This window comes from Lithobates pipiens, unplaced genomic scaffold (assembly GCF_037356315.1).
Source record: "Lithobates pipiens isolate NorthernLeopardFrog02 unplaced genomic scaffold, aLitPip1_a1.2 Scaffold_16, whole genome shotgun sequence".
NCBI lineage: Eukaryota > Metazoa > Chordata > Amphibia > Anura > Ranidae > Lithobates > Lithobates pipiens.
The window spans coordinates 379,916,887-379,944,090 of NW_027507748.1; the positions used below are offsets into that span (position 1 = coordinate 379,916,887).

General features: G+C 42.7%; 1 protein-coding gene across 2 annotated transcripts in view; it reads left to right on the plus strand.

Annotated features, from left to right (window-relative positions):
- BEND2 (BEN domain containing 2) overlaps positions 1 to 26,992 on the plus strand; it is a 62,104-nt gene extending 35,112 nt beyond the window's left edge. For both annotated transcript variants that reach the window (XM_077482209.1, XM_077482210.1), the window contains 5 exons: positions 212 to 412; positions 2,413 to 2,534; positions 2,707 to 2,941; positions 13,861 to 14,064; positions 21,962 to 26,992. In XM_077482209.1, coding sequence (XP_077338335.1) covers positions 212 to 412; positions 2,413 to 2,534; positions 2,707 to 2,941; positions 13,861 to 14,064; positions 21,962 to 22,119 — 920 coding nt within the window. In that variant the 3' untranslated portion in view covers positions 22,120 to 26,992. The remainder of the gene's footprint in view (positions 1 to 211; positions 413 to 2,412; positions 2,535 to 2,706; positions 2,942 to 13,860; positions 14,065 to 21,961) is intronic.
- Positions 26,993 to 27,204: the final 212 nt, after the last annotated feature.

A 27,204-nucleotide genomic window follows, 5' to 3' on the forward strand; every position in this document is an offset into this window, starting at 1 on the left:
ACAAAAAGAACAGAATAATTTCTCATACAAGTACATGATACAGCAGGCACATATCAGGAATGTGAAGTGTTGGGGTAACAAACGCTTTAGTGTCTAGGCAAAACATATTTGTTTAGTCTTGGATGGCTTGGGAAAGAGTCAGACCCTCTGTCATTTTTTTTTTTGTATTATATAAAAATGTTAATATATTATTGTCTTTAATCAATTCTAGAATTTCTTGGGGACCCCAGTAAAAATATCAAAGTCCCTGGAAGCTTTTTGGCGAAAGCCAGACAGAAAACACAACCTAAATATGCAGCTCGTTACTTGGTTCGTGCCCTGTTCCCTAAGGACGTATTACTGAACAGTGCTACAGGAGGCAAGGTACAAGGACTTATGACACTTGATGTGAACAAGGTTTCAGCAATAAGAGGTATGTGTGTGACTTGGAATGTACATATTATGTGAGGACACAATAATGCTCACTATCATTGCTTTGACTGGTCAAACCTTGGCTAGATAAATGTAATTGACTTGCATAATCCTGGTACCAGTAGCCATGTTTCTCATACTGTATATGAAGCTCATTGGATATTCTGTGATCACATGACCTGTGTTGTGGCAGAAACAAAATGCCCAGGAAACGTATGTTGTTAAGCTGAAAAAAGCCTAGCGATGATTTTTTTTTCAGTCTGTTTTTAGCATTTTTAACTTTTGATGTTGAAGTGGAATTCTAGGCTCTAACTAATCTTAAAATGGCTCCCTCCCCTTTCCAACTCCTATACTAACTACCCTGTAGAATGAAGATGCTTATACTTGCCTATTCTCAGAATGATCTGGTCCAGTCTCGTGATTGGCTCCAGTTGGCCAGCTTTAGGGGAGAGGAGGGATAGCCAACAACAGATGCCCAGTATAAGCCTATAGGTGATGTCATCACCCAGGCATTCCATCTGTTGTCGATGCTTTTCTCCTTTCCCCTGAAGCTGGCCACTGGGAAGATCATGTGACTGGACCATAGCGGCTTCAGACTATAAGTATACGCATCTTTCTTCTACAGGTTAGTAGAGCTGCACAATTCTGGCCAAAATGAGAATCGCAATTTTTTTGCTTAGAATAAAAAGATCACGATTCTTGTGACATAAAATCTTTCACATTATACAAAAAAAAATTTGGCTAACTTTACTGGTTAGTTTTTTTTTTTTTCATTAAAGTAATTTTTTTCCCCAAAAAATTCATTTGAAAGACCGCTGCGCAAATACAGTGTGACATAAAATATTGTGTATATATACAATAACAACCACTGGGGTCTCTACTAAAATAAATATATATATATATATATATATATATATATATATATATATAATGTTTGGGGGTTCTAAGTAATTTTCTAGCAAAAAAAATTATTTTAACTTGAAACCAACGATGTCAGAAAAAGTAGTGTTTAAGTGGTTACACTTTCCTCATATACACACAAGTCTATTCCTTTGACAAATTGTTATAATGGGGGTTATTTACAAAAGGCAAATCCAGTTTGCACTACAAGTGCACTTGGAAGTAAAGTCGCTGTAACTCCAAGGGGGACATGCAAGGAAAATAAAAAACAGCATTTTAGCTTGCGCATGATTGGATGATAAAATCAGCAGAGCTTCCACTTATTTCAGATCCACTCCTCAGATTTACAACGACTGCACGTGCAGTGCAATGTGGATTTGCCTTTCGTAAATAACCCCCCATGTTTATACTTAAGTTCCACTGCTAAAGAATGTTGCGATTCTTGGCAGATTGCCGTTTTTTTTTTTTTTTCTTCCTTTCTTTTGACGGCTGACGGCTTCAGCAGAGCAAAGAGAATTCTCTGCATAGAAAGAATCGGGAAATACTTTTGTCAAGATCGCTGTGGGGAAAATATCCCGATAACTATTCTTGATGAGTAATCGTGCAGCTCTACAGGTTAGTTAGTAGGAATTAAAAGGGGGCTGGGAGCAATTTTAGGCTTTGTTAGTTTATGCCTGGAAATCGACTTTAAACCCTGGTACACACTGTCACACTGCATGTGGTTCGCACAGGAATCGCACAACATTCCTGTGCAAATCACATGCGATTCTGCACGGTGTGATTTGAGCCCATTCATATTGAATTGCTCAAATCACACCGAATCCGCATGAAGAAGGTACAGGCAGATTTTTTGTGTTGGCATGGGGAACCAGATCACACTGGTATTCTTAACCATGCTATCCTGTTCGGGCAAACGCACTAAATTTTTCAAGCTGCTTTTGGGGTGTCAACTTTTAATTAACACCCGCAGCAGATCGCATGAACAGTGCGATTGCTATGCAGTGCGGGAAATTGCTGCGTTTCCTGCATCACATCAGTGTGAATCGAGGCTTAAGGGTCTCATTTGTCTGAGTTTTGATTAAGGTTCTTTTTGTTTTGCAGAGTTCTTGGCATCTATATTCCCTGAATGTGATCTTGGTGAATATGGAAAGGATTGGAAAACCTGTACCACAAACGTTAACGCCATGATTCGATGTTTACATTTAGAAACCAAAAAAAATGCTGTAAGTTTTAACTGCATCTTTTATTTCTGTATATTTGTACTTGTATTATGCTCCTGTTTTTAAAATATCTTGGTAATGAAGGCATACTGAGTGAGGCTGCCCAGCACAGCCCAGTGGAAGAAGCCCTGATTTTATAGTAGGTGATCGTTTAAGAAATGTTTTTTCTTTGAAGGTAAACATGTTCCCTAATCAAGCTGTTTCCCAAGCGCCTGAGGATTCCATTTGTCTGGATTCTGATGATGCAGTTGAGGAGGATCATGAGGCAGGTGTCACTGAAAATAATCAGAAGATTGCAGAAAATGCAAGCTTTTTACAAGCAAATCTGTTAAACAAACAAAAGGATAACCGGTTTCCAGGACCTCCAGGCATTGGAACACCAATGAAACATCATTCTTCTGATCCTATAGGTAATATTTCTAGCTTAGACAGGGCTGCGCAGATCACATTCATATGAAGAATTTGTCTTTATGCTGAGTTTGCTTCTGTGGTAAATATGGGGGGGGGGGGAGGGGCTTGGTTTTTAAAGATGGTTGTTATCCTGATTCTTGCATAATATCTATTGCATCACAAACCTGGAAGAAATGTGCAGATGCAGCCTACACTACATAATAAATAGAGGGCCAAATGATAACCTCAGAGAAGCTCCCGTATTTCTATCATCATAGGTTCTCTTTAAGAGGCCCAGGGGCCCTTTGATGATGGAGGGTGGATTTTGCTATGTGCACTCTCCTGGACACTACAGTAGCTAATACATATTGTGCACGCATTATACAACTCATTCACATTGCAAAAAACACTTAGTGATAGGAGGAGAGCCCAATCACATGACTTTGACAGGTCATATGACTGGGATCTCCTTCTCCTGTGACATTTTTTTTTTACCATTTATTCCTTTATAAATATGCCTTTTGTTTACAGTAGCAGTATGGCTGCAGTAAGATCATACTGCTGCTTTATAACTGGGTCCCTAATAATGTCCCTGAGTGAAAGCATTGTGAGATTATTTACAGATGGCATGGTTTGTTTTAACAGAACAGAACACTATAAGAAAATAAAAATAAATATGAAAATGTAAAAAGTGTTTGTATATGAATAGGAAAAGAAAAAGAAAAATCGCATTTGGTAAAAATCTGAAGTTAAAGTGGTTGTAAACCCTTACATATTCCCAGCGAAGTGACTGGCCTCAGGTGATACAGAGAAAATAAACAAATCATCCTACATAAGTTGCACCTCTTTATCTGCAGTCTTTTCTTCTCTACATTCATTCAAAGTCCAAAATTTATAAAACTTGTCTAAGCTGTCAGAAAATGGAGGTGGAGAGCTGAAGGTACACTCTGCAGATCTCAGTGAGGAGAGCCCTAAAGCCGCGTACACACGGTCGGAGAATCCGTCGGAATGCGTCTTATCGGACCGTGTCGTCAGATAATCCAACTGTGTGTGGTATGCATCGGACTGATTCCGTCCGAATCTCCGTCCGACCCAATTTTCCAACATGTTGGAAATATTTCCCGACCAACTGGGCCGGTCGGACGCAATCCGATCATGCTACTAGCCTGAATCTAGTCCCATCGTAACGAAATTACATCATCACGTTCTGAAAGATCGGATTTTTCGACAACTTAGTCCGACCGTGTGTATGCAACAGTTTCGGACACAATCCGTCAGACTAAATTTGACGGACAAAATCCGACGGATTTGGTTGGCAGAATCTCCGACCGTGTGTACAGGGGCTAAGAGCTGATTGGACGGAAGGGACAAACCCCCCTTCACACAGGAACAGAGTTGAGGCTGCCAATTAGCTGGAAATCCCTTTCATTGGAGATCCATTCATGTCTGAGGTTAACAACCACTGTAAATAAAAACAATATTTATTTAAAAAGAAAGACCAAAACTTTTTTTTATCATAGGGCTGTGGAGTTAAATTTACAAATACATCTCAGAAGAAGCTTAGGATCGGTAGTAACAGCTGCAACCATGTTACTTGGTTACAAAATGTTACCAAATTACGTTAAATAATTATTTCTCTTTCGTTTATTGAGGGAGACAGCTCCATTAATCTTGACCGTTCGGATATTACGTCACCTTCAGGAGAGGACTAGGCAGAACATGTAATATATGTGAAAAACAGAACTGTACAGTTCTGCCCAGGGGGCGGTCCCTCTGGCAATAACCCCCAGCCTGCTTCCTGCAGCTCAGTTTTTTTCTGTCTAGTGAAGGAGAAGGACCTAGGCTCCCTGCGGGACCATCAGTCCTGGGGATTTTTTCAGGTTTTTTTGCCTTTTGCTCAAGATTTTAAGATCCTGTGATCTTCTATCAACAGCCGGCTGGGTGACAGGCTGGATAATATATATCCTTGTAGTCTCCCCAGCCTGGCCATTGAGTGTGTGCAGGCCCTAGCTACACACTGGGTAGGCCACGACCGGTGAGCTACATGCTCCGGGGCACACATGTGACCAGACTACGGATGTCATTGTCACAGTGTGCCGTGGCCCAAAGCCACCCCCTACTGCTCGGGTGTGGGTCTGTGATGGGATGCTTCCAGCTCGTCCGGACGGTAAGTACAGCTCTCCCTGTCTCGGTAGGACAGAGCAGCTGGGAAATCCCTGGGAGGTCGATTAGGGGGTCCCTCTTCTCCCTTTCCTCTCTCCCTGTCTCCCCCCCCCCCCCCATGGGGGATACTACATGACTGGGCTGTAGTGTGGTGTGTGTATCTGGGCCAGGGGTCCTCCGGGGGGCTCTGATCCTTGATTGGGGACTGCGCTGGCTGTCTGTGTCCTTGTGGTGTCATCTGTCTCTCTGCTGGTGTCTGTGGGCTCTGCACGTGCTGCCGCCATAGCGCTGACCTTCGCCATTTTCTGTGTACCTTCTCTGTACAGCATGATCGTCAGCCATTTTCTGCCTCTGTGAGAAGCCTGGTCGGCCATTTTTTGGCAGGCATTTTCCCAGTGCTTTTTTTTCTATACAAGGACGGCCGACTGCCATTTTCGCGGTTTTTCTCCCCAGCGCTGGTCCCTGTACCTCAGAACAGCACGTTTTTGGTCCTAGACACTTGTGAGCTGACACAACGATCAGGAGCAACACTCGGTCAGGGTGGTGAGTCCTGTGGTGGGGGCCCATCAGTCTGTAGCAGCTAGGAGGGTGGAATTGAGCACCTTTTCCTAAGTCCCCAAGAGTGGCAGACAGGGTGGGTCAGCATGGGGTCAGAAGCTAGGTTTTCTTCCCCAGACCTCCCTGCAATTGCAACCGGCTCACCTGCAAATTGAGCAGTGCCTTTGGACGCTTTGTCGGCGGTCCTTGAAACATTCGTTGCCTGGGTGGAGGCGGTGTGCGGGCGCAAGGGGGGTAAAAAACGCCCCGCCCCCTTCCTCCGGGGAGAGCTCTGATTCAGACCCGGGCCCCGCGGTGACTGGTGGCCCCTGTTCTGATTTGTCAGAGGATGCTGACCAGGACCGATCGGACAGTGAGGATGATTCCGGGTCCGTGCAGGAAAAAGCGCTGGTTGGAGCACTTATCACCACTCTGCGTGATACCCTGATAATAAAGGATGCAGCAGGATCCTCTGCTGAGGTGGCGGTCCCTTTTGGGTCCAGTAAGCCAGCTTGTACACCTAAGGTGTTTCTGTATCTGACTTATTTTGATAAATTCAGATACAAGGAATGGTGAAGCCCGCAAAGGACCTTTTCGGTCACAAAAAGAATTACCTCTTTGAAGAGAGCCTTCTTAAAAAATGCCCCTGGTCGTAGACCCCCCATTAGCCAGGTTAAACAAAGTAACCACAATCCCAGTAGAAGGGGCTCCTGCATTCAAGGACCCTACCGACAGGAGGGCCGAGGCAGTGGCCTGGTCCACGTTTATGGTAGTGGGGTCAGCGCTACGACCAGTACTGGCCATGGCATTAGTGTCGCAGACCCTTACTGAATGGGCAAAACTATTGCACCCTGAATTGGAAACTAGCAGACCAGTTGGTGCACGGCCTTAAAGCGGTTCTTCACCCTAAAGGGGAAGTTCCGCTAATCTTATCCCTCCCCCCCTCCGGTGCCACAATCGGCACCTTTCAGGGGGGAGGGGGGTGCAGTTACCTGGATAATCCAGGTAACTGCACCCACTTCCGGCCAGACCGCCGCAGACCCCCGCAGACGCTCCGCCCCCCCCCGTTGTGTTCTGGGAAACACACAGTTCCCAGAGACACAGCGGGGGACCATAAGAGACGCGCAGCGCGACTCGCGCATGCGCAGTAGGGAACCGGGCAGTGAAGCCGTCATGCTTCACTTCCCGATTCCCTGACAGAGGATGGCGGCGGTGGCAGCAGCGAGACGAGCGATCGCTCGTCATCTGCCGCCGACATCGCTGGAACCTGGGACAGGTAAGTGTGATTTTATTAAAAGTCAGCAGCTGCAATATTAGTAGCTGCTGGCTTTTAATATTTTTTTTTTAGGTGCAGCTCCTCTTTAAGTATGTCTGTGATGAGGCCTTGGATACACTTCCCTTGCTCTCCATAGCATCAGTATCAGCAGTGGTGCTGCAGCGCCTGATCTGGCTGAAATGCTGGTCTGCGGGCGGACCAGTCATCTAAAGCCTTGATGGATTTGTCCTTCCTTGGTGAGCGGCTATTTGGAGCCTTGCTGGATAACATTATTAAGAATGTCACAGGTGGAAAAGAGCACGTTGCTCCCACAGTCCAGGAAGTGTAAGGAGCCACGCGGCAGACAAGGGCCCTCCTTTTCCACTCAAAAGAGGCTTTTTTTCTGCCTGGGACCTCAGGTAAACGCTCCCAGTCCGACAGGGCGACTACTGGGGGACAGAAGCGTCCCTGGCCTCACAAGCCTGTGAGCAAAAGTGCTACCGCATGAAGGTTTGCCCTCGTCCAACACACAGGTGGGGGGTCGCCATCGGGAGTTTGCAGCTCAGGGGGGGGGCCCTCTTGGCTGTCCGACCAATGGGTCTGCGAACTGATTTCATCACGCTACAATATAGAGTTCCTCTCTTGGCCACCAAATAGATTATTTTCCCTCCAGCGTACCCTTACTCCCGGCTCGCCGGGAGGCCCTGTTTGGGACAGTAAGGGACCTGCTCAGCTGCGGGGTGATAGTGCCTGTTCCAGAAACTGAAAGGTTTTAGGGATTCTATTCCAATCTGTAGCCCCCAAAAAGGAAGGGGTGCGTCCAATCCTGGACCTTAAAGCCCTCAATTGCTTTGTGAAAGTACAGAGATTCAGAATGGAATTGGTTCGCTCCGTAGTTGCTACACTCCCATCAGGGGGACTCCCTGGCGTTTCTGGATATCCAGGATGCGTACCTGCACATACCCATATACCTCAGGCATCAGAGGTTTCTGCGATTTGCAGTAGGGGACCACTGCCAGTTTGTGGCTCTCCCCTTTGGTCTGGCTTCTGGAGTTGTTACCAAGGTACTGGCTCCAATTTTGGCATTGTTGCAACAACGTGGGATCGCAATCATGGGTTACCTAGATGATCTCCTTCTGAGAGCAGCTTCCACCTCGGAATTAAGGAAGGACGTGGCGGTCATCATGCAAACGCTACAGGAATTTGGGTGGGTGTTGAACTGCAAAAAGTCGGTACTAGTGCCGACTCGGCGCCTGGAGTACCTAGGCTTACTGCTGGACTCCGTTGAAGCGAGAGCATTTCTCCCTTCAGTCAAACTGCAGACTCTCAGAACCGCAGGGAAGTTGTTGATGAACCGCAGGTGGTCGTCGCTGCATTTCTGCATGCGAGTTCTGTGCCTCATGGTAGCCTCGAGGTGGTACCGTACGCCAAATTTCACACCAGAGTCTTGCAGAAGGAAATATTGTCCAAATGGGACAAATCTCCATTATCCCTGGATCGGCAGATTCGGGTGAGCCAGTTAGTAAGGGACTCTCTTCTGGTGGCTGATATCTCCGGCCCTTCGGTCTGGGAAATCATTCCTACCTCTTCATTGGACAGTGATCACAACGGACGCCAGCCTGACCGGCTGGGGAGAAGTACTGGGAGTACAATCGACCCAGGGCCTCTTGTTGAGGGAGGAATCACAGTTACCGATCAATGTGCTCGAGCTTCGAGCGATCAGGCTATGCCTCTCCATATGGTCGATGAGACTACGAGGGCATCTGATCAGAATCCAGTCAGACAACACCACGGCGGTGGCATATGTCAACCATCAAGGAGGAACAAGAAGCTCGGCTGCAGTACAGGAGATCGCTCACATCCTTCGGTGGGCAGTGCAACACATAACAGCCCTGTCAGCCATATAAATCCTGGGAGTATAAAACTGGCAGGTGGACTATCTAAGTCGTCAGATGCTGGACCAGGAGAATGGTCACTGCATCAGGAGATGTTCAGGCTTCTTTGCCTGCAGTGGGGCACACCAGATGTGGCTCTTCTGGCCTCTCGGCTCAATCGAAAGGTGCGGAGGTCCGTGTTCAGGACAAGAGATCCTTGGGCGGACGCGTCAGGTGCGTTAGTGACTCCATGGGAGCAGTACCGGCTGATTTACGCCTTCCCTCCACTGAAACTGTTACCACGTCTGCTCCGCAGAGTGGAGGCCGAGGGGATTCCAGTAATACTGATTGCCCCAGATTTGCCTCGGTGTCCTTGGTATGCCGACTTGATACGCCTGGTGGCGGATGCTCCTTGGTGGTTGCCGATGCAAGAAGACCTCCAATCGCAAGGTCCGATACTCCATCCTGCTTTACTGTCGCTGATTTTAACGGCATGGCTGTTGAAAGCCAGGTGCTAAGGAACCGAGGTCTGTCGGACTCTGTAATTTCCACTATGCCGAGGGAGATATACCATCGTATGTGGAAGGCTTATATCTCCATGTGTGAGGAGATGGGGTGGCGTCCACGCACCTATTCTGTGTCTAGGATCCTGCTGTTCTTACAGCGTGGAGTGGACCAGAAGCTGGCCTTAAAGCACCATCATGGGACAAATATCAGCCTTGGCTGTTTTTTTCCAATGATCCCTGGCGTCTCACTCATTGGTGAGCACCTTTTGTGCAAGGGGTCCGGCATGTAGTCCCCCCGGTGCGACCACCCCTACTTCCGTGCGATCTGAACCTGGTGCTATCGGCGCTTCAGAAACCGCCCCTTGAGAATATCAGGGAAATTCCCTTGTTGACTCTTTCTCAGAAAGTGGTCTTTCTAGTGGCTATTACATCTGCCAGGAGGGTTTCTGAGCTGGCGGCCTTGTCTTGCAAGTCGCCCTATCTGGTTATCCACAGGGATAAGGTGGTGTTGCGTCCGCAACCTTCTTTTTTGCCGCCACCTTGGTTTTGGCCTGCCATCTCAATAAAGACATTGGGGTTTATTTATGAAAGGCAAATCCACTTTGCACTGCAAGTGCAAAGTGCACTTGAAATTGCACTGCAAGTGCACTTGGAAGTGCAGTCGCTGAAAATCTGAGGGGTAGATCTGAAATGAGGGGAAGCTTTGCTGGTTTTATCATCCAATCATGTGCAAGCTAAAATTTTGTTTTTTTATTTTCCTTGCATATCCCCATCGGATCTACAGCAGCTGCACTTTCAAGTGCACTTTCAGTGCAATTTCAAGTGCATTTTGCACTTGTAGTGCAAAATGGATTTACCTTTTGTAAATAACCCCCATTGTGTTACCATCTCTGTGTCCTAAACCGACACATCCTAAGGAGGTGGCCCTCCATTCCTGGGACTTGGTCCGGGCTCTAAGGGTATATCTGTCTGCCACGGCTCCCTTCCGGAAGTCAGATTCTCTGTTAGTTTTGGTGGCTGGTCCGAAAAAAGGGCTGGTGGTCTCGTCCACCACCATTTCCAGGTGGATCAGACAGATCGTGGTCCAGGCTTACACCTTGAAGGGGCAAGTGCCCCCCTTTCCTGTCACGGCCCATTCCACCAGGGCAAATTGGGACCTCTTGGGCTTTCTGACATCAAGCATCAGTCTCCCAGGTGTGTAAGGCAGTGACTTGGTCATCCGTTCACACTTTCACAAAGTTCTACAAAGTTGATGTAAGCGCATGTTCTGATGCCTGCTTTGGCTGCATAGTTTTGCAGGCGGCTGTGTAATCGTTGCAGTTTAAACTCTTTCTTCTTGTTAGAGAAAGTTACATTTTGATTGTCAATGCATTTTGATGCATATGTTGGCCGCAAGTTCTGATGCAGTTAGTTCAGGTGGTGACTCCTCCGTTGGGGAGCACCTCTGGTTGTGGGTGAAGTTATGTTTACGATCAAGATTAATGGAGCCGTGTCCGTCAATGAACGAAAAAGAAAATAGGATTTTTGTACTCACCGTAAAATCCTTTTTTCTGAAGTTCATTGATGGACACATACCCACCCCTCTTATTTCTTTACGTTATACTGCTTGTTGACCTACTGAGCTGCAGGAAGCAGGCTGAGGGGTTATTGCCAAAGGGATCGCCCCCTGGGCAGAACTGTACTCAACTCAACAGTTCTGTTGTTTTTCACATGTATTATATGTTTTGCCTGGTCCTCTCCTGAAGTTGGCGTAATAACCCTACGGTCAAGATTAATGGAGCTGTGTCCGTCAATGAACTTCAGAGAAAAGGATTTTATGGTGAGTACAAAAATCCTATTTTTAACAAGTTTTTTTTACAATGATCAAAGAAGCAATTGCCACTGTCACTGACTTCTGCAGTCAGATTGTGACTTTGACTTTCAAACTAACAACTTCTAGGGATACATGCAGGAATTAATACACAGTGGAGGGGCCATTCCAGGGCATATACAGTTGTGTGAAAAAGTATTTTATTTTTTGCATATTTATCACACTTACCGTATATACTCGAGTATAAGCCGAGATTTTCAGCCTCTTTTTTGAGGCTGAAAGTGCCCCCCTCGGCTTATACTCGAGTCATCGCTGTCTGCCCGCTCGATCAGCGTGTCGAGCAGACAGACAGCGGCCATTCTATGATTCAAAAGCCGCGCCTCCGGCTCCGCCTTCGCCTGTGATAGGCGGAACACTGAATTTCCCAGCAGCCTGTGTTCCGCCTATCACGGACGTCGTATCATCCTCGTACTACGGACGAGGATGATACGACGTCCGTGATAGGCGGAACACAGGCTGCTGGGAAATTCAGTGTTCCGCCTATCACAGGCGAAGGAGGAGGCGCGGCTTTTGAATTTTACAATGGCCGCCGACGAAGAGGGCACGGGACGGAGGCAAGGCAAGGCAAGGCACGGCACGGGACGGGACGGGACGAAGGCAAGGCACGACACGGGACGGAGGCTCGGGACAAAGGCTCGGGACACAGGTAGGCTGGACACACACACACACACACACACACACACACACACACACACACACACACACACACACACACACACACACACACACACACACACACGGATGGATGGAGACACACACACACACAGGGATGGATGGATGGAGACACACACACACAGGGATGGATGGATGGATGGAGACACACACACACAGGGATGGATGGATGGATGGATGGAGACACACACACACAGGGATGGATGGATGGATGGATGGACACACACACACACAGGGATGGATGGACGGACACACAGGGATGGACGGACACACAGGGATGGACGGACACACAGGGATGGACGGACACACACACAGGGATGGACAGGCATGTCTCACCCTCGGCTTATACACGAGTCAATAAGTTTGCCAGTTTTTTTGGGGGTAAATTGGGGGCCTCGGCTTATATTCGGGTCGGCCTATACTCGAGTATATACGGTAAATGACTGAGATCATCAAACAAATTGTATTATTACACAAAGATAACCTGAGTAAATACAAAATGCAGTTTTTAAATGATGGTTTAATTTAGTAAGGTAAAAAAGCTGTCCAAACCTGCCTGGATTTATGTGAAAAAAGTAATTGCCCCTTAAACATAATAACTGGTTGTGCCACCCTTGGCAACAACAACTGCAATCAAGAATTTGCAATAACTGCTAATGAGTCTTTCACACAGAGCAATTTTGGCCCACTCTTCTTTGCAGAATTGTTTTAATTTAGCCACATTGGAGGGTTTTCCAACATAAATGGCCTGTGTAAAGTCATGATACAGCATCTCAATTGGATTTAAGTCCAGGCTTTGACTAAGCCACTCCAAAACCTAAATTTTGCTTTATTTGAACCATTTGCTGTTGTGTTTTGGATCATTGTCCTGCTGCATAAACCAAGTGCACTTGAGCTTGAGGTCACGAACTGATGGGAGGACATTCTCCTTTAGGATTTTTTGGTAGGGCTCAGAATTCATGGTTCCATCAATTATGGTAAGTCATCCAGGTTCTGAAGCTGCAAAGCAGCGCCAGACCATCACGCTACCACCACCATGTCTGGCTGTTGGTGTGATGTTCTTGTTATGAAATGCTGTATTAGTTTTATTCCAGATGTAACGGGACACACACCTTCCAAAAAGTTAAAATTTGTCTCATCAGTTCACAGAATATTCCAAGTCTTGGAAATAATAAAGATGTTTTTGGTAAATGTGAGATGAGTCTTTGTGTTCTTTTTGGTCAGCAGTGGCTTTGGCCTTGGAACTCTCCCATGGATGCCATTTTTGCCCAGTCTCTTTCTTATTGTTGAATCATGAACACTAATTTTACCTGAGCCAAGTGAGGCCTGCAGTTCTTTAGATGTTGTTCTGGGTTCTTTTATGACCTCCTGGGTGAGTCGTCTTGCTCTTGAAGTAAATTTTGTAGGCCGGCGACTCCTGGGAAGGTTCACCACTGTTCCAAGTTGTGGATAATGGCTCTCCCTGTGATTCACTTGAGTTCCAATGCCTTAGAAATGGCTTTAAAACCCTTCCAAGACCTATACATGTACATTACTTTGTTTCAAATTTTGTTCTTGATTTTTTTAGATTGTGGCATGATGTGTGTTTTTTTGTGATTTTGTTAGTATGCTTCACTTTGTCAGACAGCTTCTATTTATGTGGTTTCTTGATTCAACAGGTCTGGCATTAATCAGGCCTGGGTGTGACAAGTGAAATTTAACTCAGCTTTCCCAAAAATTGAAGTTTCTACCATGAAGGTTCTCATTCAGGCACTTCCTTTTATGAGGCGATAGTTGTTGTTCTCCCACGTTTTAAACTCTTTCACAAGTGCCCCCGGTGGTAGTTATAAGTGGTCATTCGTACACACATTGCACAATCATGCGCCACAGTTAGAAAATTGCTCTAGATGTAAAAATAAAAAAGTGACGTTTTAAACATTTTTAATTTATTCAGTTTTTTTTTTTTTTTTTTTTCATTTTAAACATTTTCTTGTTTAAGTATTTGTTTTAGAGAAGTTAACAAAAATACAGTATTTAGGTTTTAATATTTATTTTTACAATTTTTGTTCCTTTTGCCTTTCAGAGTGTTTTGGTGAACCTTGGAGAAATGTGCAGTTACCATTCTCAGTGATATACATAGGCAAAGGAAAGCCTCGCCCAGAGCTGTCTGCTAGATATTTAATTAGACATCTTTTCCCAGAAGATGTATTAGTAAAAAGCAATGTCTATGGGAACCTGGAACGCGGTGTTTTGCCTTTAGACTCCAACAGGATTGGTGCTTTAAGAGGTATGTTTTTAAGACCTCAGTTGGACCACCAGCAGGTTTCACTCTTTATAGATGATGCATTAAGAATTGTTTTTTCAGAAAGGTTAAATTACCTATTAAGTATTCTGCTGTAAATTTAGGAGGCCCTTATTAATAAGTATTTGTATCCTCAAAGTTTGCTGAATGAAACTTGCTAATGTGCATTATTTAATATATTTATTGCTTACGTTACTGCATCTGTAGTTAATGAGACTGTGTCACTTAAAAAGAAAAGAAAGCTGCTAGAACCTAGGGATACCTGCAGCAGCTTACAATGCCCTCATGTCTGAATCCTGGGATGGATAGTGTTGGAGTTTGCCGGTAAGCTGCAATACATTACATTTTTGTGTTAGGGTTTATCAAATCTTCAAATGTACCACGCGTCATATGTATTAGGGCATATCTGATTATCCATGCAAGCTCTCTATATATCCAAAGGTCATATATGCAAAACAGTGCAGACAAAAACACTTAGCCTGGGTTCACATTTGTGTGGTGCAGGACACCGCATCTAATTAGCTGAGGAATCTCAGCACACTCCTGTGTGAATTACATGCGGTTTCTCTGGGACGTGATTTGAGACATAGATTTGTATGGCTCAAATCGAACTGCATTTGCACCAAACTTGTCCAGGACTGTTTTTTTGTCCGCTCCAGAATCGCATCTCATGGGTGTTCACACCATGCGATCCGATTCTGCAAATTGCACTGCGTTTTGCAAACTGATTTCGGGGTGTTGTTAATTTGACATATACACTCCACAATCAGTTTGCATGAAACGGTGGGTTTGCTCAATGCCAGATATAGTTTTTAGGGCTTTCCTGCCCGCTTTTATTTAAACTAACATAATGTTACACATGTATGTCTTCCCATGCAGGGGGTTCTCACCATCACTGCAAAAACATAACATTCAGCCTCCTGGCTCTCTTGTGGCAGCTCTACTGCTCCAATTACCGTTTCAGGGTCTTCCTGAACATCAGTACTTTTTTCTTGGTCCTCCTGACCATGAAACCTGTCCTTGTGTTTATGCACAGACTTACTTTGCATCTTCCTTATAGCTTCCTAGCTGCTCTGGCCCTCATGGGCTCTCTCTCAGGCTTGGGCCTTGCTCTATCCCGACCTGGACACCATGGTGCACACAAGCACCTGACACACACTGACCCCCTCAAGGGGGTGGATCTTTTGAGCTCTATCTCTCATGTGAAGCCAGCACACACCTGTGCCATTAGTGTGCTCGCTTCCTACAAGATCTGGCATAAACCACCATTTTACAGTGGCACAGAGTCACCCTGCTACAGTGCTTACAGTAAAGTGACATGATCAGGGCACATCACTAGGAAAAAGCCATCCAACAGAACACGAGTTCACTTCAACAGTTACTTAAAAGACGCTCATTAGGTCACTGGCAATAGATGTAAGCAGAAATATATACTATGAAGTGGAAACTCTAGGAACCAAAGGGGAATGAAACTAAAAGACATCCCTATAGTTGGTACACATTTTTACCCTGGGTAGTAAAATGGCAATAAACCCAAAACCAAAAAGGAAATATATTGCAGCTTACCAGTCATTAGATGTGGTGGCTGCATTAAGTCCCCAAAACCCAATTTTCTTCATATATTGACAGGGATGGAGGCATGTATAGCTGCTTGTTATGTAGCCTATAACCTATCCATCATTTCCTTGTAATCTATGGTGGGCCTTACATTGGTCTGTTCGCCCACTAGTAGGATTCCTGGTATACACATAGTTACTTGTACAATCATGCTAGCTAGCCTGTGCAGCTCCAGGTAAACTGCATCAGTTGGGATGCTCTTCTGTCTGTTTCCCTGGAGCGGCGATGCTTTTGGGATGCCCCTCCCTCTCTCCTCCCACCCACCTTTGCTTGGTGCAGGGGACTGGGTAGGCATGTCCAACTTCGCATAGGTGCTATGCCCACACACTGTGCATGTGACATCCTTGTGGCGCCGCAATGCCGGTGTTATTAATGTGCCATCTTAGGCTGATACCAAGGGAGTCTTGTTTGCAGTCCTACCGAGCGGCCTCGCCGTTCTGGTGAGGATGTCTCACTGTCCACTTTCCATCATGCCAGTGGGGCCCTGGATATGTCGGGAGCATTTAAGATCCCCATTTGACACCAGCCAGTTATTTTGGCAACACCTCTTGTGCGCACTGCACATCGTTCTTTGAAGCACGGCACTTTGTGAATTTAAATACTCTGGGATGCTTCTCATCACTTTTCTGTCTCCATGCACTCACTAGTATTGCTGAACTTTTTTTCTTCCCCTTTCTTCCACATCAAGGTGGTGTTCTGTTTTGGATACACTTATCCTTTTTACACTGGTATTTCTTTGTTCCAATTTTGGTTACGGGTTCCCACTCACTTACCCATAATAATATATATTCATAGTGGTATTTTCTCTATACAATTTGTATTTGTTTTTTTCACAAGAAGTTCTATACAATTTGTTTACCTTTTAGTAATGGAGCCCACATATACTATTTTGGACTTATTTTTTATCTCCGAGGAACACTTATGTGTTCCTGCTTTGCTCCTTGGGTGCCTATCTATACCTCAGCTTCTGGGACAGACTTATATTGACCTTTCCTACTGTCTGGTATACAGTATGAGACCATATTGGCATTCATGTTTTGTTACAGATGGTTGAGGCATGAAGAAGTGGAGCGATTCCATGAAACACGTTGGGCTTATTTGATGCACTATGGTCTTTATTGGTAGCCTTACATATGCCCCATCCATTCAACAAAATAATTTCTGCACTATATCCTGCTGTGAAGTGCTTCACGTCACAGAATATAGCTGCCTGTTGCACACCATGCCATGTAGCATCATGTCATTGCTGGTCCCTATGTATAATGTATTGCAACATGCTATGTATATGAATTAAATGTATACTGTAACCTAATATGTATTCATCATCCAACAGAATAAATTATATTTTTTATACTATTTCTCCATGCTGCACATGCCTCATTTAATGTCCCAAACTTCCCCCTCTTTTTGCTATAGATTTAGGGATTGGGACGTTTGTTTACATGCGCCTCATATAAAGTCCCAAAAACAAAAAAACACTTTTCTTCATTGGACAAGCTTTAACCAGTGCTCAGACAGACACTGATAGAAGTCACAAGACTGCTGAGAAAATGGAGGGAATTCAGGGTCCTGGGTTTAGTGACACTTTAATTGAACAAGCTGAAATTAGAAGCTGATTAGCTACCTTACACACCTGCACCAGATTTAGCATTCTCCAGTTTTAGTAAATCAAAGCAGTATATCCAGATCAGTGCAACCTCAGTAAAATCTTGGGGAAGTGGACCCAGACCCCACACTGTGGGATGACCTTTAATGTTGAGAAACTGGATCCTGCATGAGGGCTCACCTTGGCAATTGGTGCAATGTTTGAAGGTCCAGGGCCATGGTTCATTGCTGTGAAACCCATCCCTTTTCTGGCTTTAATGGCATAGCTGTTGAAACCCAGGTAATAAAGTACAATTAAAGGCAAAATAATGTTTTCATTTTGAAAAGAGTTGGGGGGGGGGGGGGGGGATTAAATTATTACTGTCTGATTCCACCTCTCTATGTTAATAGTGGATTATCCTGAGAACAGTATTAAAGGGGAAATCTTCCAATGGGGACACTAGTTTTGGTAATCCTGGTGATTGCAGGGATCCCCTCTCACTTCCTGGTTTGGCCGTGGAAGTGAAGCACTATCTCCCCAATGGGACACGGATGGCAAAAAAAACTGGCAGGGGCATATAACCCTCCCTTACCCTCTAAAATAAAAAAGGAGAAAGAAAAGGCTCCTCCAGAAAAATATATTATCAAACATGGAAATCTTTTATTGCTTGGTGTGAAAATAGGCACATCATCCTCAACTTTTTCTCTGGACCTCAAAATTCTGGCCTTCCTACAATCAGATTTTTACCAGAAATTGGTCTTAAAATGATTGTAAAGGATCTTTTTTTTGTGTGTTTTTTTTTTTTTGTTTTTTAAATAACAAACATGTCATACTTATCTCCACTGTGCAGCTCGTTTTGCACAGAGTGGCCCCCGAACATCCTCTTCTGGGGTCCCTCTGCGGCTCTCGCGGATCCTCCCCACATCAAATAACCCCCTAGGAGAACCATTCTCTGCCTGTGTCCTGTCCTGTCCTTCATTAACTCTGCATTGCTTGCTACAAGACTCAGAGTGGGGTAGGGTTATAAGGTAGGTTCTTGGGGGGGTGTGTCCTCTAGAGGTTGACCGATATGGGTTTTTCTCTGGCCGATGCCGATATTTAGAAATCATGGCGGCCGATATATGATGCCGATTTTTTTGGGCCGATATGTTTGGCCGATTTTATTTTATTTATTTATTTTTTTCCTTTTTTATTATTATTTTTTTTTTTAATCCCCCTTGATCTAACACACCTTTCCCACTGGGGCATTTTTCAGACGCTTTTGGGCTAAAAATAGCACCTGTAAAGTGCCTGCAAAATGGCTCCCCTGCAGTCTGTGTGAAAGACAGAGTGCTTTCACACTGAGGCGATGCGCTGGCAGGATCTTAAAAAAAAAAGTCCTGCAAGCAGCACATTTGGAGTGGTGTATACCGCTCCTCCACCACTCCTGCCCATTGATATGAATGGGCACCACTGCCGAAGCGCATGCAATGCGATTTGGCAGCAGTGCTTCATGGGCGCATTTAACCTCTTCCTTGGCCGCTAGCTGGGTTATATGTGCCCCACTAGCAGCAAAATAGCACCGCTAAAATGATGGTAAAGAGCCTCTAAAACTTGCGTTTTACCATCAACGCCTGCCCGCTCCAGTGTGAAAGCAGTCTTCATAAGTGATACAGAAAATATCTTACATTTAAACATTTATTAAACAAAACAAACCTCCAATCAGTTTACTTGTATGTATGATTTAGATAAAAAAAAAAAAAACCTATATATTAAATAAAAACAGGTAGTCAAAACTTTTGGACTAAAAAAAAAATGGGCTAACTTTACTGTTTTTATTTTTATTTTTTAAATAGTGTATTTTTTTCCCAAAAAAATGTATTTGAAAGACCTCTGTGCAAATGGCGTGTGACATAAAATATTGCAACAACCGCTATTTTATTCCCTAGGATCTCTGCTAAAAAAATATATATAATTTTTGGGGGGGTCTAAGTGATTTTCTGGCAGAAAATACAGGATTTTTACTTGTAAGCAACAAGTGTCAGAAAAGATTTAGTCTTTAAATGGTTAAACTGAGAACTTCTACACACAGAGATGATTTCATTCATTCAAGTGTAAACATTGTATCTTTCTGTTCTTTTCTTGGCAGCCTGCCCATAGAGGAGGAAAGACGTTTCTATGGCAACTTACACTGACTTCTATTACAGAAGTCATTTCAAAGTCCCGCTGTAGTTCTAAATCGGCTTTTTATCAGCACAATCGGCTGATGCCGATTATTTAAAAAACGGCAAATATCGGCCGGCCGATATATGGGTCGACCTCTAGTGTCCTCCAAGGCTTTGTTAATGTCTAATCAACTGAAGGTACATCAAGAAAAATTCAAATTGTACCGGCGCTCAGATTTACCCCCTCCTATTCTTTATTATTATAGGTACGCTGCAATCCCAATCTATATCCCCCACCTTGAGGGCTAAAGTGAATATACAATATATGTTGGGAGATTGCGCCTCCCCATTCAATGTGAATAATTTTAAATAAATATACTAAATACCAAAAATTGACCTAAGTACCATATACCCTCCCCAAAGTGTGTGCTAAACAATATATTATAACAACATATATATTTGCAAAATTATCGTCCTTTTATATGCAATGGTTATTTCAACATCTCCAACTGTGTCATCTTAATTCCTGTTCATCTTCTAATGAAAAAATCTGCATGCGTCACCAAAGAAAAACCAAGTCTGTGCCACCGTCACCCAGCAGAATGGCCACTCACCAGACGTCACCAATCGGTAAGCCTTCGGTTCATTCAACGGATAACCAATCCTCAATATACTTCTCTCGTTAGCAATTCCTCAATGTCTGTATATTCATATAAAATTAAATAAAACCAATATAGTGTAAAACCGTTTCATCTTTAATAGAAAATCCTAAAAACATATTGCACTCACATTTCAATGTGTCCGTTAGCCGACGCCAAGCTTTTCCAGCAATGAGAAAAACGCATAGGATCGGGCAAGCCAACGATGTGGAACAGTATGTGAAAGTATATTGAGGATTGGTTATCCGTTGAATGAACCGAAGGCTTACTGATTGGTGACGTCTAGTGAGTGGCCATTCTGCTGGGTGACGGTGGCACGGACTTGGTTTTTCTTTGGTGACGCATGCAGATTTTTTCATTAGAAGATGAACAGGAATTAAGATGACACAGTTGGAGATGTTGAAATAACCATTGCATATAACGGACGATAATTTTGCAAATACATATGTTGTTATAATATATTGTTTAGCACACACTTTGGGGAGGGTATATGGTACTTAGGTGGTACAGTGATCACTCAGTCAATTTTTGGTATTCGTATATTTATTTAAAATTATTCACATTGAATGGGGAGGTGCAATCCCCCAAACATATATTGTATATTAACTGAAGGTACATGCCTACAACACAAGGTCTATGAATACTCTGCCTGTGTCTTGTACTATACTCCAAGATGTGGAAATTTACAGATAAACCAATATTCCCCTTTCTTTTGTAACTAACTTTTCTTATGAAAAGCATGCATCATATTAAAATTTCTTGCAAATGCTTTATTACCATTAGAGGACCTTCCAATCATACATGACTGGTCTGTCAAGTTAAAGGAAAAGTACAGCCAAAGCTTGTGTGGTTGTGTTTCTCCTGTGGATCACAGGAGTGCAGTTCTGTACTCCTGTGAACCGTTTTCAGGTGACAGCGTGCTGAAGCCAGCTGTCAACTGACGTCAGAGTCGGTCCAGGCTCTGGCAAGATCGTGACAATGAAGTCTGAATCCGCCCACAGGCCTGAACCGGCACCCGGCTCAGCCTCTCAGCGAGCCACTGAGAGGCATGAGCTGGCCGCTTCCACCCCCTCCACAGTTCAGTGCTCCAGTAAGCGCAGGGGGGCAGACAGCAGTGATTGACAGTCACCAGCTCTCTGCTCAGGGAGACCTAAGAACCGAGCAATTGTTGGTGTTTGATTGCTTGGTTCTCAGTATTAAAGCTGACAGGGAACAGATGCAGCATCAGACCGTAGGGTCTTATATTAATTTTGGCAACAAAAAACACAGTAGGGATTATTTTCAGGGTAGGTCTCATCGTGTAATGTGCTGTCTTCTCTCCCACCCTGCCTGTCAGGAATCTCCAGTGGAACCGAGTAAAAGTGGTTGTAAAATGCTAGAATCCTCTCTATCACAGTATTATATAACGTAAGCCATGCATGTTTCTGTAATATAATATAATTGTGTCAAATATCTTTGTTACAGCGCCGCTCGCCACTTCCGTGACCCCGGAGCTCTCTCCCCCCCCCCCCCCCTGCAGTGCTTAGAGAGGGGAGTAGAGCTCCGGCGGGTCACGGAAGTGCCAAGCGGTGCTGTACCAAAGATATTTGACACAATTATATTATAGAAACATGCACATTGTACATTATATAATAATGTAATAGAGTGGAGTCTAGCATTTTACAAGCACTTTAAACTAGGGCTTATTTTCGGGGTAGGGCTTATATTGAAGCCCTCCCCGAAAATAACTGTGTCTTAATTTCAGGAAAACACGGTATGTAAGTATGAATCTGCAAACAAAAAAGCCCATACTTCTCTTTTAACTGTTGTAGTGCATGTCCTCAAACACTGTATAACAAATGCAATTCAAATACTATTTCTTGTTTGGGTTCTTCTAGATTTCCTACAGATGAATTACCCATCATTTGATCTGAAAGACTGTGGTCATGACTGGAAAGCCTGTGTGGCAGCAATTAACAGTACCATTCGCAGCCTACGCCATGATCAGAAAAAAGCAACATTTCATACTCGGAAAATTACCTCCCTTGGTAGCTGAAAACCCTAGGCACACTTTCTGTGAAAGCCATTTTTGCCACCACTTTCTCATTTTGATGACTTTCCATGTTAATAATTATTTGTCTGTGCCAGGATGTGCCTTTGTCTACTGAAAAAAATACTTTTCTACTGAAGCAATTTCGTTGACTACTCTGGAGTACAGACCAGTACAGAACTGCTAAACCATACTTTGACATATTTCATTGTCTCAAAAAGCCTTGCAATGGTTATCATCTCAGCCATTAAAGGTATATTTATACCTTGTTTTGTTTTGTAATAGTTGCTTGTTGTTGTTGTTGTTGCTCTTACATTTTGCTGTAAGTTCATGTTCACATTGGTTTCAGATTTCTAGAGAAAATGTACCTAACTAAACATAGGAAACTGTGGAAAGGTTTGTTTTTATTTCTACTGTTTTTTGTTAATGAAGCCTCCACATATTGCGTAGGTATTCTTTTTTGTTTTTACATTTGCAAACGAGCACAGTTGTATGTGTAATTATTCGTGTAATACATGAGCACCATTAATACCGTGATGATCTACTGTACCATGTATTGTATTTTGGTGAATAGCATTGTTAAATTTTAGTAAAAGACTGATGGTGTGTGTTACTAGATTTGTTAGTAGTGACACAGTCAATTCACAGGTCAGTAGGGGAATTGTAAAGAATGGCATGCAGTTGGGAGAAAAATATGTGAACGCTTAGGAATATTCTGGCTATAATCTGTAATATGTTTTTCATCAAAATCATAATTGTGAACAAAAGCAGTTTTTTAACACAAACATATACAAGAACTTACATGGCCACAGTTATAATAAACAAATAGTTTAAACAATTTAAGGTCATTGATAGAAAAACAATTGGGACTTAAATAATGAAATCTTGAAAAAAAGAGTCAGAGTCATATGTTCCAGTTAATGAGTCGGGTATTACAAATCCATTCTCTTTACAGTAGCATTCTGTTGATGTACTATATAGCCAGATTAAAAGATATTTAGTTGAGCTCAAGAAATATTAACAAAGCTCATAAGACTGGAACTGATTACAAAAATATTTCTAATAATTTTATCAACTTAAAGGACCCAGTCAGGCGAACAGCACTTGGGCCTCTGTCATTCCGGGAAATAGCCCTTTCATTGAGAGAGAATATCCTACAGTGGGCGCTATAATGGAAGGAACCCTTTGCAATAACTATACAAGTGAGAAAGAACCATTTGGTGACAACTTAGAATTTGTAAGCATATTTTGAATTCAGGGTCATCTCTGTTCATGAACGTGTGAAGAATACTAAGAGAGGAACATTACTAGGAAATTACTACGCTCAAAAAAAAACAGTGACAGTGTAGGCCTGATCGTCTGTTGACCTACTGGTACAGCAGTCTTCAAACATACTACAATACTTTAAACCATTACCAAAGTCTCTTTCCTTTTTGTAGTGTGAAACATGGTGTGAGGCTGCTTTGCTGCCTTAGCAGGGAAGCTTGCGGTTATTGAGGAAGTAATCAATTCCAAGCTGCATTAGAAAATGTAAAACAAGTTGAGTCATGTAATTTGGCAACGATTCAAAAACCACAATTCTAAACTGAAGAAATTATGTATCTTAGTACAGCCATTTTTTATTGTGGCTAATGCCAGATAGCCTAAAAAAATATACAGCTTTGTATAAAGAATTGTGCTCAAATGTCTCCTAACAGCAAAGGTGTAATTGCCAGCTAGAGTAGATGTGTTTCTGGGGCTATTTCTAATAAGGATCAGATCCTTTAGTTATTAAATACAAGGGTTTACAGTTTCTATTAATGGCCTTGATTGTTGAAACCATTTAAAGCAAGTTAGGGTAATGTGAAATATTGATTGGTGTTTGTTAAATGTTTGGTCGAAGCTCTGGTCATACTTTAGAAGGCATTCAAACAGAAATACATGACTTTTCTAAGTATTTTGTTTTTCTCTCAACTGTAGTTTGTTTTTTTAAATAGCTCTGCAACAATTTTGTGATATTCTTTTTTTTTTTTTTTTTTTGTAACAGGAGTTTGGCAGTGTTTTAAAGGCTAGCTCCACATTTTGCAAAAAAAAAAAAAAAAAATGTGCACCCATATTTAAAGCAAACAAATGCCCATTTATTTTATTTTTTGTGAATGAGCCTGCAAAGCACTGCGACCGCGATCGGAAGATCAAGAGTGCAAGGCACAGGCTCATGTAGACTTTTCCTTCAGCTCCTTTCAGTTGCTGAGTTGGAGGAAGTGTTCATGGACTAGTGCGGTGCAGTGATGATAGAACATGTGTTCCACTAAGAGCTATAAGTCCATCTGCCTTGGTGGCAGATCTCTGTGAACAAATGGTGTGGTTGTGTGGGGACAGCACAGCCACACAAAATTCAATGGTCACAGCTGCCACAGGGGAAAAGAGTCCTGCACGTTGTTAGGGGGGCTGGTTTGGCAGGGGTCCATTTACAACCATTTTAAACCCTAAATATGGTTCATGGTCCACAAGGTGGAGTTAAATAATGGAAACATTACCCCAGGGTTTTTTTTTAGCAGTAGATGAAATATTAGACAAAATTGAAATGTATGAATAAAATCTTTTTTACAAATGTTAAAAAATCACAGAGTTAAAATATGTGCTCTGATTTACAAACGACCCATCAGACATGACAACATTTAAAAAAAAAGGGAGAGATGCTTTAATAATACAGTAGTTTGGCCTCAAATATGTGTACCAATGCGTTTCAACCAAAAAGTCGTAGTCTTCTTCAGGGAAACTAAGTTGTCCAAATTTAAGAATAAATAAAGATCTTAGAGATATATCATATCATAATATATATATATATATATATATATATATATATATATATATATATATATATATATATGTAATTGTCTATATGGACACATCAGGTGTAGAGTGCACTAATCCACATATAGCAAAATTATATATATTTATATATACTTGAAACTGTTTAAACCATTTCTGGGAATTGTCTATAACGGGTGTTTCTGCCCTTCTTCCATTTGGGTACCTAAGCATGGCTTCTCGCAAGCCAGTCACCTTGAGCCTCGCTAGAAGGGTGGTGAGGATGTCCTAGAGAGCGACCTTGATTCACAAGTCTCTGGTTCCACGAACATTTCCCATCTATTAGAGGTAATTATACCCGATGTGTCCATATGGACAATTATATACATATTGTGATATGATGTATCTCCAATATCTTGAGATATTCTTATATTTAGACAACTTAGTCCCCCTGAAGAAGACTACGACTCTTTTTGGTCAAAACGCATTGAGGCACATATTTGGGGCAGAACTACTGTATTATTGAAGCATGTCTGATAGGTCATTTGTAAACCAGAGCTCATATTTTAACACTGATGTTTTTAACATTTGTAGAATAAACGTTTTTTTCATACATTTCAATTTTGTCTGATAATTCATCTGCTGAAAAAAAAAAACCCTGGGGGAATTTTTCCATTATTTACCATTTAATTTGGGTGTGCAGCCTCTCCAACTATGTGTTTTTCTATATTTGAACAGGTGAAGTTAGCCTTTAAAGAAGAGACAGTGCTGCAAAGAGGGAAGCTAATAGACAAGGGCAAACATTGTGCTTATTTTAAATGATGGTCAACTGTAATTGTAAAGCTTTTGGTGCTAAAAGGGTACTTTGTAAAAAAGGTTATAGGCGTTATTCTGGTAAAGAAGAAGTAAATGCACAGACTGAGGTTTGTCACTAAATGTCTGAGTGCAAAATTTGATAAGATCCCTCAATAAATCCAGTTTTCACTCTGTTTGTCAGGGAAAAAAGGAACAAGTGAAAGAGACACTGAATAACATTTCTGAAAAGGGGGGGGGGAGCACCCTGGTCCTCTTTATTTGTAAGGCCACAAGTTTCTACCCATAGAGCCCATACTCCCCTTCCTTATAGCTTCTTAGAACACCAATGTCTGTCTGTTACACCTAGGTATCGTAACCTAACCTCCTAGAACTTTCAAGACTGCAAAAATGGTATGCAGGACATAGGTAATGCTTTTAGGACAGACAGGGCTTATAGCCCAGTTCAGGTCACAGAAATAGATATGTAGTCAAGATAAACATTGTTTCTTGCTACACTAGTGCTTACTCATAGCAGTCTCAACCACTACTGTCAAACACATTTATATAAATACTCAGTATCCCATCCACAGATGAAACTGACAGGGCAATTCGGATGAAGGTGAAAAAGTTACCCACCTGCAAAAGTTGCACAAGTATGTGCTAGAAACAAAATGGCCTTACCTCCATTTACTGTTACAGCAGTTGTGCAGGACTACTATGTAGTCCAATAGGCCACACAGTTTGACCTATTGTACTCCGTAATAGAACTGGACACCCCCACTCCCTCTGCAATATAAGTCTGTTTAAGGACACTAAAAATAAAGGGTGTTGCTGTTGCTCAGCTAAACTTGCGTAGACACCGGATTATAATGATTTGATTGGGCTTTATTTTCCACGGTCTTATAACCCCTTCATATCTTCATTACTTCTTCCATTGCAGCATTGTGTTCACTGCAAACTTACGTATCCATTAATATGTTTGGAAACTGAAAGTCCTCAAGCTCAAGTGTAATTTTACCAATTTTATTCAAATGATAGCTTTCATGGCATTTTAAGCTACGCTCTTTGGTAATGGGTGAAAATCTGAAAGCTGAAACATAAACATTGATCCGTCTTATTTGTATACAGGTTATTTGAGAAAACGATAGTGCTGTATTTAATATTTCATGAATTCTGCAGGGATTTTTTCATATATTTTTGTTATGACTCTACAATGCACCAATATAAAGATTATATAACAAATGTGAAATTTTGTAATGTATTTTAAAATAAAATGTATGGTGTAACTATTGAATTTATTTTGATAATTGATCATCTTCCTATTAATAGGTTTGCAAGATCAGTTTTCCACTTTCTGCCTCCTCCAGGTCTACTTTATTGCTGTCAACACACACACTTATTTGGCTGAAATATCACTTCTCGGCATTTGGCTAAGATTAAGTTTAGCATCTGTTCTTATTAGTTTTCAAAGGAGAGAATGTCAGTGCCTCTTGTTGAGTGGGGGCT